The 19,999-nt window shown below is 41.4% G+C and overlaps 1 protein-coding gene across 3 annotated transcripts in view; it reads right to left on the bottom strand.

Annotated features, from left to right (window-relative positions):
* Positions 1–317: 317 nt before the first annotated feature.
* Positions 318–19,999, bottom strand: part of DUSP22 (dual specificity phosphatase 22) — a 62,834-nt gene continuing 43,152 nt past the window's right edge. Inside the window, exons 4-8 of one of the 3 annotated variants that reach the window (XM_030314976.1) lie at positions 16,042–16,091; positions 5,943–6,017; positions 2,924–3,095; positions 2,410–2,482; positions 318–640 (exon numbers count right to left, since the gene is read on the bottom strand). In XM_030314976.1, the coding sequence (XP_030170836.1) occupies positions 594–640; positions 2,410–2,482; positions 2,924–3,095; positions 5,943–6,017; positions 16,042–16,091 (417 nt within the window). In that variant the 3' untranslated portion in view covers positions 318–593. Of the gene's footprint in view, positions 641–1,015; positions 2,483–2,923; positions 3,096–5,942; positions 6,018–16,041; positions 16,092–19,999 lie in introns of those variants that run through there. The other 2 variants (XM_030314975.1, XM_030314978.1) reach the window with 2 other exon arrangements.

Here is a 19,999-nt window from a genome sequence, read left to right on the forward strand (position 1 = left end):
GCCTGCTTCAGATTCTGCGTCTCCCTCTCTCTCTGCCCCTAACCCACTCGCATTCTGTCTCCATCTCTATCAAAAATAAACAAACACTTGGGGCGCCTGGGTGGCGCAGTCGGTTACGCGTCCGACTTCAGCCAGGTCACGATCTCGCGGTCCGTGAGTTCGAGCCCCGCGTCGGGCTCTGGGCTGATGGCTCAGAGCCTGGACCCTGTTTCCGATTCTGTGTCTCCCTCTCTCTCTGCCCCTCCCCCATTCATGCTCTGTCTCTCTCTGTCCCAAAAATAAATAAACGTTGGAAAAAAAAAATTAAAAAAAAAAATAAACAAACACTTAAAAAAATTGCTTAAACATCATAGTTAAGGTTAAAGAAATTGATGCAGCAGTGGAATTAAGGTAAAAATATTTTCTCTTGCTAAAAGAGTACCCTTAGTTCTCAACATATATCACCACCATCGCACATGTAGTCAATTTAAAATGAAAAACAAATTTACAAATCACTTCTGGATACTTAAAAATAAACTCTAGGTTGCTTTTCTTTTTGGCAGCACCAGCCTTAAGCTCTGTGGCTTTGCAATATTTCAGAAACTTCAGGTACATTACAGTCTTCTGAGAAAGGCCCAGTACTTCAGAATTCTTGGAGTGGCTGTGGAGAAAGAATATTACTGGCAACAAATATTAAAGCAACATTTTAAGACCTATAAGAATACATTTAGATGTTCATAAATGTACACACATATTTAAGGATTCCAGCTGATATCCTAAATATTATTTCTGTGAACATATTCACATTTCTTTTTGGTTTAAGAAAAAAAAAATGTACCTTATAGACAAATTATTTCAGCTGTAGATGGAAAAGTCCATGGCCACGCTGCCCTTTCCCAGTGTATATCAGGGGCCTATGTGGGTGTGTAGAGTTTTCTCTGGTCCCCAAAGAGCTCACCTGTGACATACCTTCTATATGCACAGGAAAACTGCTCTTCTTATTCAGGGGCTCTTTTGTTGGTGGAATTTGGAGAAACTGGGTTGCAACATCTTTTCTGGGAGAGGCCAAGCATACTTTTTCATTCTTGTGGCTTTGTGTGTTTAAACAATTTGAGGTGGTATAAAAGACTGAACCACGAGATTGCTCGCAGCATTCCAAGATTCCTGCTGCGCCACGCTGCAAACTGCAGACATTCTCCAGGCCTGCTGGCCTCGGCCTGAATGTGAAATTTTACCCACTAGAAAGCATCATTGGAGCTCCAGTCAAAAATTTTAAATAGCCCATTGATACTGATGCTTTTGTACTTTGGCTTCAAAAGCAATCATGACCAAACATTTTCAACTATGAGTTGATTACAGTAACGAAAACACCTTTTCAAAAAACATTTAATGAGGTAGCTGAGGTCGAATATCAAATCCACAGCATACACAAAAGTGCTTAATAAGTGCTCAGGCATTTTAAAATGTATTTTTAAATGCAAACTTGCTACAGTGCCTAATAAATGCTCTTCCCAATTCCTGAAGATGCATGCAAATGTTGCAAAGAGGCCCTTGCAGAGTGCTAACAGCAAGAGAACAAGAGGTTGAGAGCAAGTGAAGCTGGACAGGAGTAGAAAGGAAGGGCGCTCTGGGCATACAGCCTGGGTTGAAGTGGTTGGTCTCCCCATGGAACTTAAATATAGTCAGTGCCACCAAGAACAAACACTAAGTAGAACTCAGGGATATGATGGGCTGAGAAGGGGGTCTTGACTTGAGGTGGTAGGAGCCACAGCCTGGGACACTTTCACTGAAAGATTGAGGCAATGGTCAGAGCACCCCTTCTCTGTCTTCCAGGGCCCCTGGAACAACACTCAGGAGGGAGTCTGGACTCCTGCTGCTCTCACCATGACCACCCTGGATTCTGTTTGCTCACAGCCACAGGCTGCTTCCGGCTGAGAAGCTTTTAAAATGTTAACTTCAAATGACTTCCATGTGGAGTCTTGGAAAAAGGAAGGGTGGTGATACCAAGGCTGTCAGCATGGATTTTGTTACTGTTGCTGCAATATGAACATTCATGCTCACGGGCACACATGCACACTTGCCTGCACACAGGTGCACACATGAGTTGGTACGGGGCAGTCAAGCAGACTCCCCAAGCTCAGGCAGGGCAGAAGTTGGCTGAGTGAAGGGGCCTGGGGTGGGTTCATGGAGAAGAAGCCTGGATCCACCTTCGCCACCCTCCCTCTCCTGTCCTCCATGGGGGCAGTCAGTATTCCAGGGCACCCAGCAGAAATGCACTGAAGACAAGGGATGGAAAGGCAGGCACCAGATCACTCTGTTATTAGGTCTCCGTCGTATAGTTGCTGTAGGCCAGAGGAGGCAGGGTCTGAAAGCTGCTCCACCGCCTCGTACCAGGCTGGGACTCCACACGCCCTTGCTCTTTATATTTACCCAGAATGTTTTTGGCTTCTTCTGCATCCCGCAAAGGGCTCTCTCCATATTCTTCCTTCAGCCACTGTCGGTACTGGAGAAGTTAAAAAAACCAAAATGTCACACACACACCTGCATTCACATAGATTTTACCCATTACTTAACGGTACAGATTTTGCCACATATAAACAAGGAATAAATAGGCATTGGGTAATCATGGGTCTGTGGTTGGCCAGCCAGTGTCAAGCAAGAGAAATAACTGCTTCTTCCAGATTGTGGCCTGAGGACATGAAAGCAAGCCAAACCAAGAAAATGGTACTTGACCCAAAGGGAGATGAACAGAAGCTAATATTGGGTCTGATGGTAAAAGATATGTTCTAAGCTGAGGACTTTAATGGGGATGCAGGTGAGGCATTCTTGGACTAGATGTCTTCTGTGGGCCTTTCTAACTCCAACCTCCATGATGTACAGAAAGATTGTGGCATCTTCCCAGGGGCTGCTGTTTACATCACCAAAGTCTCCTGAACATGGTTACCTGGTGGACTTCATGCTTCTCAAACTCCTGGAGCTGTCTCTGGAAGCCCAGGTTGGGGTTGGCACAGGACCTCCCTGCACGCACAGTGTGCAGGGCATCCTCCCAGCCAAAGTCGGTGACAGTCATGATGTATGCGATCACCAGAGTCACGCTCCTGGAGACGCCAGCCAGGCTGTAGGGCCAAAAGAACTCACATGGGCAAAGGGTTTCAGTCCAGAAGTCTATCCTATGATTCACTGAGAGCAGGAGATTCTGTGGATCTCGTTTGAGAAAGTCATCCTGCCTTGGATTATGAGTGGACACCAAGCCAGTATGAAATTATTCAGAAACATATAAGCTTCTACTTTATTATACGCTTCTACTTTATTATACACTAGAATCTCAGGCATTCAGTATCTGTGTTAGCCTCATTTTTTTGTTGATTTCCTACTGGCTATGGCTTTGGACACTTCAGTTTTATGATTTTCTATGTTTCCTAGCCCCTCTTCACATATTCCCCATTTCCCAGGACAGAAAAAAAAAACTAACCAAAGCACATCAAAGGAACTTGAAGGGTCTTGGATCTATGCAATAAATCTATTCATAAACTGCAGCAGTTTAGAAGACTTCATTTTTTTTTTAAGTCTGGTTTTCTTAGATAACTGAAAAACCCATTAAATACAGAAGCTCTTAGGAAATATTTATTCTTCTTGACATAACTAAGCAGAGTACAAGAGAGGACACATTCCATGTGCTCTGGGATGTATGGGTCAAGAACGGTTAATTATATCAGGCAGGCTGAGTAAGGGACCAATTTTAAATGCATATGCAAATTAAGGTGGTCACAGAAGGCTGTGCTGCATCAGATTTAGAGTGTTCTAGCAACGGTTTAATATGGGGAAGTTTAGAAAATTTCTCATTTTTAGAAAAGCCTATCTTCAGATTTATACAACCATATGAAATACAAATTCCTAGAATATCATATCTACACATATTCAAATGATGATGATGATGATGATGATGATGATAATAATAATAATAATAAAACAATGACTCTCAAGTAGTGGCCTTTCTTAGGGTTTTATTTCAGAAATACTGAGAGCTTTTAAAAAAATACATCCTCTTGGGGTACAAACCTAGAGATTCTAATTCACCAGGAGCCATAGAAGCACAGGCACAAGATTTCAGAACTCCCCTTATATGGTCCCAACTGCACTCCTCAAAGTGCTTTTAATCAAATGCAGATTACCATTACAAAACCCACAATGTGTTACATGTCCTACTCTTTTTAAAAGTAAAAAAAGTAAATCACACTATTTCAAGAACTGCATAAAACTGCAGAATGCTGTTTTTTTCTAAAGCAATGAAATGATCTACTATCCCTGCTCTCCTATTATGGGTTACAGGTCCTTTGAACAGTTTAGTTTTCATTGATGGCTCTCCTGGATATCAAGCAATGGATCTCCTTGGTCAAGACAAGTTTATCACCAATCTCAGCAGCAACACAGCCCAGGAGACATCACTTCACATTTCCAAAGAGCTTTCACTGCAACAGCAACTTCTTTGGGGAAACTCAAAGGACTGTTAAGCTTTTTAAAAATATCTATATTTTACAATATAATATTGTCTCTTTTTTAAAAAACTGTGTATAGTTGACATACAATGTTACATTAATTCCAGGTGATTCTACAAGTTTTACATTATGCCGTGCTCACCACAAGTGTAGCTCCCATCTGTCACCATTCAATGCTAATACCATTGACTATATTCCCTACGCTGTACCTTTTATACCCATGACTTATTCATTCCAAAACTGGAAACTTGTATCTCCTACTCCCCTTCACCCATTTTGCCCATCCTCCTACCTCCTCCCCTCCAGCAACCATCAGTTTGTTCTCTGTATTTACAGGTCTGGTTCTGCCTTTTGTTTGTTTTTTGTTTGTTCATTCATGTGTTTTGTTTTTTAGATTCCACATATAAGTAAAATCTTATGGTATTTGCTTCCTCTGACATATTTCACTTAGCATAATACCCTCTAGATCTATCCATGTTGCTGTAAATAGCAAGATCTTATCTTTTTCTGTGGCTGAAGAGTATTCAATATGGAGCCTCATTCAATATAAAGAGGGAAATGCTCAGCCTGCACTTTAATGAACAGCAGAGTTCCAGCTCTAGGATGTTGGCTACTGGTTCCTTTGACATATTAGTTATGTGATTAGTATGAATACTAGTGGTAACAAGCATTTCATAATATATATAATTGTCAAATCACTACATTGTACACCTGAAACTAATGTCAACTATATTTAAATTAAAAATAAAAAAATAAAATATGAGAGCCAACACTCACTGAGAGCTTACCATGTGCCAGGTACAGTGCTAAGAACTTTATGTACATTGTCCTTGGATTATGTGCATTTTAATAGCTTTCTCTGCAGTGTGTACGTACTCGTGTATGTATATACATATCCACACAAAGTATAGCTGAATGCGGTAGAGAGCTATATATAAACTATTTATTTCTAAGAATCTATTCAGATCTTTTCAAAGTACTAAGCTAAACATACATAAAAGCCCCAATCTGCATATGTAGAAGAAATGGTTATTTTGGTGTTACACTAATACAATGCTAAATACCCACATATGTGATCAAAACTCTCCAGAAAGAAACGGTGTTTTGGAAGGTCATTGAAGTTTCAGGGATGAGCCCACAAAATCTGTACCCTCCACAGGAGGCTGTTTTGAGGGAATGATAGACATAGGCTAGAAAAGAGTTTTCTGTTGTCCAGTAACCTTGACAGTCACTACAGAAATCCTACTGTGAAAATGAAAATAAAAAAAAAAACATAGGGTTCTCTGTCATCAAAAACTAATGATGACTAACAAATGGCAGGGGTCAGATGGGGTGTATGTTCAAGATTCAGATGGTAGACGAACTATTAAGAGCTGAAATAATTAATCACACACAGAAAAACACTTGACAGAAATCAGGTTGAGAAGAAATGCTAAGCTATTATTAATTAGGTAGAGGCATACATACCAGTGTACAAGACAACCCTCACCCCTGAGTCGGCACTCGTGAATGAATTTAATACTTTCTTTGAAATGTCTTGTCCTGTAGGGGGAGAAAAAAAGAGAGAAGTGACATCTCTCTACTTTACTCAACATATGATGAAAAGAAAAAATCCATCTGAGGTTTCTTGAAAAGGTCTCAGAGTCCCACAGCTTCAAAACCGTGGTCACATTGTCTGGGTCTGGAGCTGCCTCAGCTTTAGAACCTTTCATACACAATGCTGAGGCTTGGGAAGGGCTGCCCATCTTCTGGGATTTTTAGAATTTCTCTGCAAGGAATCCCTGAAACACACAGTTGCCGCTCACCAGTGTGTGTGTGTGTGTGTGTGTGTGTGTGTGTGTGTGTGTGTGGCGGGGGGCGGGGCTTCTGCCTATCCCATTGGTCATTGGTGCCCCTGAATGCTCAGGACCATAGCAGTGACACCACACTGATGATCTGCACACCAGTTGTGCACATTCACAGATGTTCAGGTGAAGAAGGTGTCCTTATCATGCAGGCTTCCCAGTTTTAAAAGGTAGTTTACGGGGCGCCTGGGTGGCTCAGTCGGTTAAGCGGCCGACTTCGGCTCAGGTCATGATCTTGCGGTCCGTGAGTTCCAGCCCCGCGTCGGGCTCTGTGCTGACAGCTCAGAGTCTGGAGCCTATTTCAGATTCTGTGTCTCCCTCTCTCTGACCCTCCCCCGTTCATGCTCTGTCTCTCTCTGTCTCAAAAATAAATAAACATTAAAAAATAAATAAATAGGGGCGCCTGGGTGGCTTGGTGGGTTAAGTGTCCGACTTCGGCTCAGGTCATGATCTCACGGTCGGTGAGTTGGAGCCCCGCGTCGGGCTCCGTGCTGACAGCTCAGAGCCTGGGGCCTGTTTCGAATTCTGTGTCTCCCTCTCTCTCTGACCCTCCCCCGTTCATGCTCTGTCTCTCTCTGTCTCAAAAATAAATAAACGTTAAAAAATAAATAAATAAATAAATAAACAAACAAACAAACAAATAAATAAATAAATAAATAAATAAATAAAAGGTAGTTTACTTCTGGGGCACCTGGGTGGCTCAGTCAGTTGAGCGTCTGACTTTGGCTCAGGTCATGATCTCATAGTTTGTGAGTTCAAGCCCCAAGTCGGGCTCCGTGCTGACAGCTCAAAGCCTGGAGCCTGCTTTGGATTCTATCTCCCTCTCTCTCTGCCCCTCCCTCACTCATGCTCTGTATCTCTGTCTCAAAAATAAAAATGAACATTAAAAAAAGTAGTTTACTTCTGATGATTTGAAAAAGTTAATCATATTCTCCCATATTGGTCTCCCTTGACTTTGGTAGGTCCTGTCAGCATTTCACCAGAGAGCTGTGGGAAAATGGTAAGTGCAGCTTCAATCCCTGCTCAGTGGCTTACTGGCTGTGTGACCTTGGGAGAGTCACTTAGTTTCCCTCAACCTCACTTAAAAAGTGGAAATAATGTCTTACAGGGTGGAATGAGGTAATATATGCCAATATGCTTTGCAAACCATAAAGTCCTATATAATGATGAAACCATGATCCTTATTTCTTCTTATCCTTAGCTTTTTAAAAACCCTTTCTCCTACATATGTGTGTCAGCACCAACCACTTAGAGCACATTCTGGACTGCCTAGTGGGTTAACTATAAATATTCCAAGGGAACCTACAGAGCACATGCTTTTTGAGGTCTTCTACATTTGAATGACTTGTAAAGCAGTAAAACACCTGAAGTTGCCCATGGAATAAATTCATCTTCTTTTAAACACCAACTGAGTGCTGACTATTTCCCAGGAACTGTGCTGCAAGAGATTCAGAGAAGAATGAGATGTAGTTTCTAACCACATAAGCTAGGTCCATTGTTCTATGAAGGATGACAAGACAAATGAATGTAAAAAGACTGGCAAATTCAGGTGTGGCATAACAAACTCAGCCAGGTATCAAATGCAGAAGAAACTTAGCAACCTAAGTGTAGCTGCCCAGCTAGATTAAGACAGAGAAGCAATACAGGCAACTCAATGCGCATGCATACTTGTACATATTCCACAACCCACCATAAGGCATGATGTCACTAAACATGGAAGGTCCTAGGTGTCTAACTCAAGGGCTCCATATTCTTACCTAAAATTTCTAATTACCAGAATACTGAAAGACATGCTTTTGCTAACATTCCCAGGCACAAATGCTCCCAGACATAAACTTATAAAATGACTCAAGACATTGCAACTCTACTTGCAAACACTGCTTGGTATAAAGCAGGCAAGAAAAGATTCCTGCTGTAATTCCTGAAATTTGAAATGTCAACACTGAAACAGACCTCAGACAGGACCGTAAAGCAGAAGCCCATGGAAGCCAGGCAGTGTAGCAGAGTACACAGAAGGATGAAGGGATGCGGGCACTGTGATGTGACTGGCAGAATCCTGGCCCAAGGGCAAGGCACTGTAGGCAAGAGTGAAGGCTCGGTGCTGTTAGAGCTTCCCATCTCTCAAGCAAAAACAGTCTGCAGTGAAGTTTTCTGATTTTGAAGTATTAAAACTGTGGCAGACATCTTGAATCACTCTGATTTTGTTTGGGACAAATAGTCAGAATAGTTTGTCAGAATAGTCCATCCTACCTCTGACTCCAGCCATGGAGAACGAAAGAAAAGGTTGTGGGGTGAGGTGGGGACTTCTGGAAAAGTTTTCCCTTCCTGATGAAAGGGAAGCTATCTATCTCTGCCTCAGATTTCTGTTAGGAAACTAGAAGTGAGTGTCATGCTTACAGCTACATCAGCTGCTCTGTAACCACTGGTGATAAGCCCCTGGGGTGGAAAGGCAGCAAGGATACAAAGAGGGACCTCGGGGATGCCCTGGCCTGGGAGCAACCATCACCAGGTTTCTTGGTCAAGGCTTGAACTAAATTTCTTTATAACTTAAAACATTATCAATCAGACACTCTGCTACTTACAGCCAAATACAATCTACCCGGTATCAGCAACCAATTCAATAGTTTTAACAACACTGAGCCAACTCATCTGGCCTAGGAGCGGCTACAGGCTGCCCTTCTGCCATCTGCTTCATGGTTTGCGCAGTGCAGCCTGTCCTCCTCTGTAGGTCACTGCATGTGGCAGACACGCCAGAGGGTGGGGTGGGTCTGACTATAGATCCCAGGACCAGGACAGGCTGCCCAGAACCCAAGGCTCACCCCTGACTGCAGCCTGGCAGCTGAGGGGTGTGGCTAGAGGGCACACATATTTGTCCACTAGGTAGCCATGCTGGGATATCCAACAGTTCTGAGAGTCCTCTCCATGCCTGCAGCCCATGCTCATGCCTGTTTATGGGTCTCTTTCTAATCGTGCAGAGCTGCATCTGAGATAAGAGAGGCAGAGAAGAATACAGTAATCAGAAAAGGAAAAATAAATCTAGAAATGAATGACAGTTGCCAGTTTAGTGAAGAAGTCACAGACTGCCCCAGAACACACTGCAAAGCCCGAGTGCCATGAAAGTTAACTATGCCACTCTAAGTGGGTAGGACTTAGTGTTTTACGAGAACATGGTCAGTGCTATGGAGCTCATCAAGAACTTGCAAAATTCAAGTGACAACAAATGAATCCCTTTACTGAAACCTGAAAGTGGGAACAACTGCTTATATCTGGCTTTTATACCTGCATGTCCCAAACCACATGCATGATGAAACCTGGATCTTAAATATTGTGGGGTGTATCTGGGTTCTAACGTCAGTTTTGCCTCTTCTCAGAATAAGAGTGTGGGGTGGAGTGGGGTCAGCAGGGTAACATGCAGACCTGTCAGAGCCCAGAGAGAGCACATGAAAGAGCTGTGGGGACAAGGAAGTCATGAGGAGGTGCTCCTACTCTGCTCCCTGCCAGCCCTTTTCTCTTAGTTCTAACTGCATCAATCTTAAGCCTAAGACAAACCCACAAACAGCACCTGTCCACCACTGAGTTGGGGCAAGGGCTGAGGAACCCCACAGCAGGCATCTGTGAGAGAGAGGGTGGCTCACAGCCCAGCCTGGGAGTGTAATGATGCTAGTGAAGGGATGGCTTAAAGCCCCACCACAAAACTTGACTCATAAACACAATTAGGCAGGAGGCCACGCCAAGCAGACATTCCTAGAAATGCCTTTTCCAAGTAAAGCCAGGAGGCATGCGCATTCACTACTGCTTTGGTGTGTTGCAGGAGTGGGGGTTATTTCCAGGGAAGCTGATGACATAAGCTCTAGCACTGGTCATTAAACTCCCTCCTCCACAGCGGGAAATACCCGCGACTCTGGCCCTTGTTGCCCAATTCTCTGATGTGAAGCAGAAGCACATATCTCAAGCACCATCCCAACACAGACTGTTTCAATGAACACAGGTTCCCTATTCCTGCTCTTCATTTTGTACCTTCACTTGCATACCCACACATGGAGTAAGGTCTGTTGGAGGAAAGCCAGTGAGGCTCACTAACCTACATGTGTGTCACAAACTCATGTAACAGTGGTTGCTGCTGCCAATAATCTGAAGAGAACACCTTGGGTAGGGCAGAGGGGCAGGCCTTTGGTAGGCCCTCAGGGAGACATGTCCTCCATGAGCACTCAGCAAACAGCCCTGCAGCAGCCACTGTTGCCCTTCCTCCACTTCCTCAGTCTGTGCTGGCTGTCCTTCTTGAACAGCCTCCTCTCTCTCTCTGTCCAGAGGCCAAAAGCCAGGATCAGCCAGGTTTTCCTGACCTTCAGAGAGTACACAAAAAGACTGGTGGATGGGATCTAGCAAAACTACACCACATGATGATCATCTTTTGAGACTGAACAATGTGTGCTCACTCCAACACTGCAAGATTTTAAGGCTGTGATCCCCATTGTGGGATCTGAGGCAGCTCTGTCCTGCTGAAGACTCTGCTTATATGAGCAGGAGCTCAAGAGAGCTGGGCTCACTCCAAAGCCAGCAGTATCAGACTAGGCTGTATTGACAGCAAAGCCATGCGACCGAGGACACTTTTCCTTCCCACATATGTATATGTGTGTGTACACACAGACACGTGTACACGTCTGTACATGTATGTCGTATATGAAAGCAAAAGAGGAAAAAAAAAACAGGAAAGGCAAGCACTCTTAGATTTTTTTTTTCCTGGAAAAGGAATACTTAAAAAGATAAAGCAAAAAGTAAATGGGTGGAATGTTCTATCTGAGTGAGCCGGTGCTCTGGAAGGTGAGCTCAGATAGGAGAGCTGTTTCCTCCTGGGGCAGAATCCATGTAGGCCCCCTCAGCTGGAACACTCTCACCCCACCCAGAAGCAAGCAGGAAGGAACAGTCTCCACCAGTACAGACACTGGCAGAGCTGCTCTATTAGTGCACAGCATTTAACACATACAACTAACTCATATTTACATCAATGATTCCCCAACTTTTATATTTCCTGCACTTAAACATTTTTTTAATGGGGGGGGAATTTTATCATGCTTTTCATTTTGCTACATAAGGTCATTTTAAAAACAAAACAAAAACCTCTCTACCATCTACTATACCATCATTTCACAAAGAATAATTGAACACTAGAAAAACTAGGAGAAGAAAGTTTAAGACTAAAATACAGTTAAGTTCAATAAGTGAAGTCTTATAAAAAAACTCAATATCCATTTTCTGTGTATTTCTCATTCCTATGGGCTGCAAAGTCCTCAGGAGTCATGTGTGAGCATGTGTGTGTGTGTATGTGTGTGTGCACATGTATGCTCAAGTATGTATGCATCTGTCTGGAAACAGAACCACAGCACTCCAAGGGCCCACCTAGCTTTGATTTTGCAAAACTTCTTTTTAATAATTAAAACAAAGAAAAACTATAAGAGGACGAAAGAGTTGGATGTACAGAAGACATAAGCTAAATTAAAGAAAACATACACAAAAAGGGAGGTAGAATAAGGCAAGGAAGTTTTACTGGTACTTTAAATATAAGCTTTCTGTATTGCTAATTACCTCTTCTCCCCACAAAAACCTCAAGAAAGTTAGAGACCTGCTCGATACTCAAACCACTGAATGTCACAAAAGTTCTACTGCAATGATGCAATGCCACCAACTCCACAGCACAGACCAAACTCTCCTGTACTTGACATTAGAAGATTTAAAAAAAGTATTCCCTTAACAATATCTAAATAAAAAAATACCAATTTAATAAATATTAAAATAAGAATGAATAAATGATCTACCATATATCCAATAATTCACTCTCGAAATACATTAATACTCCTTACTTGGATAGCAAATATAATCTTATTTCTGGAATTGCTTACAGTTCATAAAAAATACTTTCACTTATCTAACCTAATACTACAAGAATTGTGTGAAATAGGTATTTTACAGATGAGAAGTGAGGTTAAAGTGACTTGCATAAGAAAATACACAGAGAAAGCAAAAGCAAGTATTTCTAAAAGCCTCAATTCACCACCCACCCCACATCAGCCACTCAGAGATCATGTAGTGTATGCATGTGATATAAGCTCTAGGATGCCTCTAATTGTGACAAATCATGCAAAACACCCCAGCCTTGGTCTGTGGGGGTATTACAACTATGAGAACTTGAACTTTCACATTTCCTGACTTTGAAAGGCAAGGTGGTTAGGGAACTGAGGTAAAATTTTAATGTGTTAATGTTATCTTAACCAGGTTTCTGCATTTTAAGTTCCTGGAAGATCAGAGGGGGAGTTTGTGAGGATTAAAGCCAAGACAGAAAATTGACCTTTCTGGGCAGCTTACAACCACTGAATGCCAAGTGAAAGCAGTTAGTTTCAAAAGGTCACAAACCTCTTACTAAGCATAATTAGCAAGAAGAATTCCTGTTGGTATAGGGGTTTGTGGGGTAATATTTAACATATAAAACTTTAAATTACATCTAAAGCTAAACAATTTAAAAAATCTGTAGGTTCAAAACAGTAAGCGATACAGTTTTCTAGAATTTATTTTGTCATTAAATATAAGACTTTTCAGGCATCAGTAATTAAAAGTGGCTAGACTAAAGAACTACTAGTTATAATTGTCTGAGTTAGCCAGAGCATATTTTCCAAGTGATGGACATGATTTCTCTTGCTTTTGTTAACCAGAGTATTTATCTCCTATTTGCATTGGTTGAGGGTACAGAAAGTGAAGGTTCACTGTCAGCTATATGTTCCTAATATTTGGTGACCACAGGCTACCTGAAGTGAACAGGCCACATAAAAAGTCAAGTATTCCATTTGCCAATGGTTAATAGTCTAATTATATCATGAAAGCATGCTTGCTGTTAAAACGTATGTTATGCTTCCAAAGAAACATTTGTAACACGGAAAGAGAAACTCCAGCTATTTCATAGGCTGTCTCTTAACATACACAGTAAACTCAAATTACAAACTTAACTCCACAATTGCCATGTAACTTCAGTAGAGCAAGAAATATTTATAAACTCATGGACATTGATGTGCCCGAAGTCTTACTTATGCATAAGATTTGCAATTACTAATGGATTAAAAATAAAAGTTTTCCCAAAGAATCACATAAATGCCTATGAACATAACTTTTAACAGGCGAGTGCCAGCTTTTCTGCCTTTCGATGAGTTATGGCCTTAACTTTCTTTTCCAATTGAAACAGAGGTTGTACAGCTGTAGGACTTCCCTCAACATAGCAGCAATGGCACGTCCTCTTGAAGTTATTCTGTCATTAGCCCCAAACATGGATGCTATGGTAACTACCTATTGAAACCTGGTGTCCCACCCTACACTTTCACCAAGATGTAAGGAAAGAGTTAAAAAGGCAAATCACACAGCTTAACAAGACCTCTGCACATATTTGGGACAGGAGAGAACAAATTCAAATCTTACAGGTTAGTCCTTTGGACCCAAGGTAACTGTGTTTGGGCTGGTTTTGCCAGAAGACCCGAACTGACCCATGAGACCCTGGAACTTGGAGAAGGTGCTGCTACATTTTCTGTCACTCTGGTCTTTCCATGTAAGCGTATCTTTCAAATCTCCCACTAAAGTGGGTCTCCTGAACACCAAAACTTGTTATTTCAACTATCTTCTTTTATAACTCTCAAGATATATGAATACACTTTTAAGAGAGTAAAAGTGTATTCTTATTCTCAAAAGTGCTTAGAGTTCATAGAGAACACTTTCATACATGTGATCTGATCTCCAAAAATCCTCAAGGCAGGTATTTTTTACATGAGGGAACTGAAGTTCAGATGGGTTTAAATGACTTGCCCAAGGTAGATACAACTAGTTTTAAATTTAAGATATCTAACATCAAGGTCTACTGCTTACTTGTCTATATAGTGCAGGACTGCTCAATGCTCAATCTTCGTTTGGTAAGTCAGTTATTGTCCTGGACATCAAGCACAATGCTTGGCTCCTAGCAAAGCTGAAATGTCCTGAGGGCAATCAAGTAGGTGGCCACCTTACCTCACAACAAATGCCCAGGATGTGTTATAATCTGATTCCTCCAAAGAGTCATATTGCCAATCAGGTATTGACAAGTTCAGCAGTATATTAGAATCTCAGTTTGAGATAAGAACAAAGCAACCATTTTAAAAATAGCCACCAAAACATGGGCAGAAGATTGCTGTGGTCTCCAGAGAAAGGCAGTGGCTCACTTCCTTCCGTATACACCATGCCCTTCCAACCACTTCTGTTTCTTGACACGACTAGTAACCAAGGAAGTTCTCTGGTGCTGCTTCTCCTCCTAGACCCAAGCTACTACTGTTTTCCTAGTGATCCTAGTAAAATCTTTCCTCTGTCATCCTCAGCCTTAAAGACTGACTTTTTCTGTGAAATATGGAGAGTTAGTGTAAAAAAAAAAGGCCTTATGCAGAACATATTTGTCCCTGCTTCAAATCTACCCTTGCCCTTTTCTCATCTAATCATATGCCACCTATCCCCTGTCCTATACCACCCCCCCACCCTTCCCTACATCAATCCATCTGACTCTAGCCCCATTTTTTTTTCAAACAGGTAGATCTCACAAAATTATTGTGTAACCTGGGATTTCACTGCTCTCTAGCAATCAAAAATCAAGATTTGCGAATGTTCCAGTATTTGATAGCTTTCAGAGAAGATGAACAATTGGGATACTAAACATAAGATTATATGGTCTGTAATTCCAATATGCAGGATTTGTAGGCAATAGAGCTTAAGAATCACGAAGGATGAATCCCAACAAGCCTGTGGGCTCCCAAATTCACAAACATCACCATAGCTTGTAACTTTCCAGATAAGATGCAGTAACCTGTAATTCTAGCATGGTTGCGTTTGACCTGCAATGTAAGCACAAGGCCAGCCTTGGAAGCAGGGGCTGGTATCTACTGGAGGCAATGAGTGGTTAAGTACTTTATTTCTGCCCCAGTGTCTGAGCCTGCAAGGTTCAAATCCATGCTTCAGTAAAATTTTACTCCATATCATGGTCTTCTTTAAGTTTATTTATTTATTTTGAGAGTGAGAAAGAGAGAGAGAAAGAGAGAGAGAGAGAGAGAGAGAGAGAGAGAGGGAGGGAGGGAGGGAGGGAGGGAGAGGGGGCATAGAGAGAGAGGGGGTGCATGAGAATCCCAAGCAGGCTCTGCTTGGGACTCAATCTCACAAACCATGAGACAATGACCTGAGCCAAAACCAAGAGTCATATACTTAACTGACTGAGCCACCCAGGTGCCCCTCTTTTTTACTCTTTTTAATTTGACTCCTAGAAAATTTAACATTACCTGCATAGCTTACATTTGTGGTCCACATTCTATTTCTATTGCACAGTGCTGCTTTTAGACAAAACCCAATAGCTTCCTTAAGGGTTTACTTCTAGAGAAGAGATGAACATGCTTAAGGTTTGGTTTAAGGCATCCTTTTTAAAAATTAGGCTCTTATAGACATCCCATCAGTGTTGTGTAGTTGAAGGACTGGCAAACAAGAAGCGTGCCTCCAGCTGCAGCTCTGCCTAACTTGGCAGCACAGACCTCCTATGGGCCTTGTTACCTCCCCTGCAGGGCAGCAGCTGTGCAAGGCATGAAGCATCCCATTGGCTCCAACGATTTCACAGTCCTTTACTTTACTGTCCTTTATTTGTTTTTAATATCTCCAAAAAATATAGGAAAAAACCAACTTACAGGTTTTGAGATGGCGAATCCGCTGCTGGAATGCACAGGTATTTAACTCCCTGTAGAATGATATAAAAAATTTAAGTAAAAAGACGATACTTAGTGGAGAAAAATATTTAAAGGAACTATTTACTCAGGTCAAAAAATAAAAAGTAAAAAGGAGAAGTTTTTCACTCATCTTTTGTTGCCAAGTAACCAGGGAAAAACTCTTTAATTAAGGTTCCTGGTTATTTTCCGTGACCATACATACAAATATTTATGCTCTAGTTTGCAAACAGCTTGTAGGTTTAGACAGGGTTTATCAAAAAAGTGAAATAATTGAGGGCTTCCCAGTAAGTGTCAACAAGTTTCAAAACTATGATTTCAAATGCTTGTTTACATATTTAGCATTTTTAAAATCTATTTCGTTTAAGATCTTGAGTGGCCAAAAAAGAAGCACTGTTAGTAAAAACTTTAACATGCTAAGTAAAAATTGTAATGTTATGTTACAGAGTTTTCTATATCATATTTTAGTAATCAGAGAGTTACAATTTCACTGATGCATTAGTAGGAACTTTACACATGCAAAATATTTTGATATATTTTGCTTGCTTTTCAAAAGAGTAAAAGTTTATGTACCAAACTAATACATTTTTTAAAAAGAATCGCCCCTGGGGTGCTTGGGTGGCTCAGTTGTAAATGTCCAACTTTAGCTCAGGTCATGATCTTGCAGTCTATGAGTTTGAGCCCCACGTTGGGCTCTGTGCTGACAGCTCAGAGTCTGGAGACTGCCTTGGATTCTGTGTCCCCACCTCTCTCTGCCCCTCCCCCACTCGTGCTCTATCTGGCTCTGTCTCTCAAAAATGAATAAATGTTAAAAAAAAATTAAAAAAAAGGGGCGCCTGGGTGGCGCAGTCGGTTAAGCGTCCAACTTCAGCCAGGTCACGATCTCGCGGTCCGTGAGTTCGAGCCCCGCGTCGGGCTCTGGGCTGATGGCTCAGAGCCTGGAGCCTGTTTCCGATTCTGTGTCTCCCTCTCTCTCTGCCCCTCCCCCGTTCATGCTCTGTCTCTCTCTGTCCCAAAAATAAATAAACGTTGAAAAAAAAAATTAAAAAAAAAAAATTAAAAAAAAAAGAAAAGAATGGCCCAATTTGAAAAAAACAAAAACTTCACATAGGTCTCCATAAAAATCTATTAAAAATGTCTGTGTGACCCAAAAAATAATCCAGTGAAGAAATGGGCAGAAAACATGAATAGACACTTCTCTAAAGAAGATATCCAGATGGCCAACAGGCACATGAAAAGATGCTCAACATTGCTCCTCATCAGGGAAATACAAATCAAAACCACACTCAGATATCACTTCATGCCATTCAGAGTGGCCAAAATGAACAAATCAGGAGACTATAGATGCTGGAGAGGATGTGGAGAAACAGGAACCCTCTTGCACTGTTGATGGGAATGCAAACTGGTGCAGCCACTCTGGAAAACAGTGTGGAGGTTCCTCAAAAAATTAAAAGTGGATCTACCCTATGACCCAGCAGTAGCACTGCTAGTAATTTACCCAAGGGATACAGGAATACTGATGCATAGGGGCACTTGTACCCCAATGTTTATAGCAGCACTCTCAACAATAGCCAAATTATGGAAAGAGCCTAAAAATGTCCATCAACTGATGAATGGATAAAGAAATTGTGGTTTATATACACAATGGAGTACTACATGGCAATGAGAAAGAATGAAATATGGCCCTTTGTAGCAACGTGGATGGAACTAGAGAGTGTGATGCTAAGTGAAATAAGCCATACAGAGAAAGACAGATACCATATGTTTTCACTCTTATGTGGATCCTGAGAAACTTAACAGAAACCCATGGGGGAAGGGAAGGAAAAAAAAAAAAAAAGAGGTTAGAGTTGGAGAGAGAGCCAAAGCATAAGAGACTCTTAAAAACTGAGAACAATCTGAGGGTTGATGGGTGGTGGGAGGGAGAGGAGGGTAGGTGATGGGCATTGAAGAGGGCATCTTTTGGGATGAGCACTGGGTGTTGTATGGAAACTAATTTGACAATAAATTTCATATATTAAAAAAAATAAAAAATAATGAGGAAGAGGGAAAGTCTATCTTTAGTGTGAAATAAAGATCTGAAATGGATTATATGAGTAAAAAAAATGTCTGTGTAAATTCATGCTACAAAAACTCAAGCTAAATTTGTTTTATTAAAAACCTAGTTGTTTCTTCTTCAGGGGGATTTATAGTTCCAAAGGTCTTCAATGTCAAGTAAAAGTACAAAATCTAGAAATCTCAGCAACTTCTTCAAAAGAATATGGCTCTGTGAGGACTTAAATGAATGATTTGTAAACCCTTCCTCCTTTGATAGCCTAATCTGATGGGATCTTGCCATGTCAAGGATAATAAATAGGAGAAGAAACACATCAAACACTAGAAAAATAACCAACCTAAGAGAGTAAATGAAGGAGAAATATGTAGAATCATGATATAGACTACCAAAAGTCCCTCAGCAAATAAAGCCATAAAGGAACTTGTCTTCTAGAGTTGCATTTTTTTTGCAGTTGATCATAAAATTTTACTGTTAATTCATATTATGAGGCATTTCTGTGTTGTATTTGCTAATGTAGTCTTATAAGGAACATCTAAATTTGCGGCCGCCCCAAACCCTTCCAGACTTCCACATTTCAATACTTCCCAACATTGTGAATCCCACTATTCCAATACAGAATCCACATAAATTATGTTTCTCAATCTCCTTTGCTATTAGGGTGTAGACTCTGGATTTAGTTGCATCACCTGACACACCTACTTGAAGTGGATTTGGAAACAGGACATGGGAAGAATTAGATGGGTAAAGAGCACCTGCTTGGCAGGTGCAGGTGGCAGCAGAGGCAGGTGGTACTGGGGGTGGGCGGGGAGACGTGGCAGCAGATCTTACTGTGTGATGTGGTCTGAGTGTTGTTCCTTTAACTTCAGCTGAAAGCCTGTTTCTCCAGCTCTTCTGAGGAGACCATAAGCTCTCAACAACTTCTTAATAAACCCCTTCCTGCTTAAACTGGCTCAGAGTAGAATCAGCTGTCTGTAACTAAGACCTGAGCCCTAAAATTCCCCTTCCTGTCTCCCACTATTATGAGAAGTCAGAAAAACCTTTTTTTCCTGTTTAATTCATATACACACTCCTGTTTTTCCAGCTTTGAGTCAATCATTACATCTTCCAACAAAGACTCTTAAGATGAGTTTTACCACTGTTAATACATATGAGAACACTTCAGCATGAGACCAAACACACTCAAACATGTCAAGGGTAAAGTTTAAGGATCAGCGCTAGAAGATAGTGAAGCAGCAGTTTCTCCCTCATTTAACTTTTGCTTTGTTATCCCTAATTGCCTCCTTTTGTCTCTATCCTCATTTTTCCCTGGACTCTGGGCACTGTGCTCTGCTGGAAATATTAAGGCAGTTGTTTGAAGTTCTAAAGCACCTCCAAACCCAAAGAGGTATTAAAGAAGTGATTTAAAAGGAAAAAATGGAAAAGGAAATGATACTGTAAAAATAAGTGATTTCACTCCTTCCCTCCATCAAGGTCAAACAAGCTTATTAGTATAGATACACATGCTGGTCATTTCATACACCCGTCATTGAAATGACTCATTTACTTTTTTCTTTTACTCTTAAGTGAGAGTTGGCCATGGATCGGGCCCAGAAGCTTATGAAATTCTTTCCTCCCACACACTTCTTCCAACCTCTTTCAGACCAATACTTCCAGAGGGATGTGAAGGATTTTCAGGTTTCCATGCTCCCTTCCACTGTGATTGTCATAGCCTGAGTACCTTCAATCAATCAAGGATGCTGAGGTGGATTCCTTCTAACATAAGATATAAAAATGCCTGTCACACATGCTGACAGCCACTTAATTCTAACAGAATCTAAAATCAGCCCAGCCCATATGATGGGAGGAAAGAAAAAAAAATAAAGAGAATGG

Source organism: Lynx canadensis, chromosome B2 (assembly GCF_007474595.2).
Source record: "Lynx canadensis isolate LIC74 chromosome B2, mLynCan4.pri.v2, whole genome shotgun sequence".
NCBI classification, from domain to species: Eukaryota; Metazoa; Chordata; class Mammalia; order Carnivora; family Felidae; genus Lynx; species Lynx canadensis.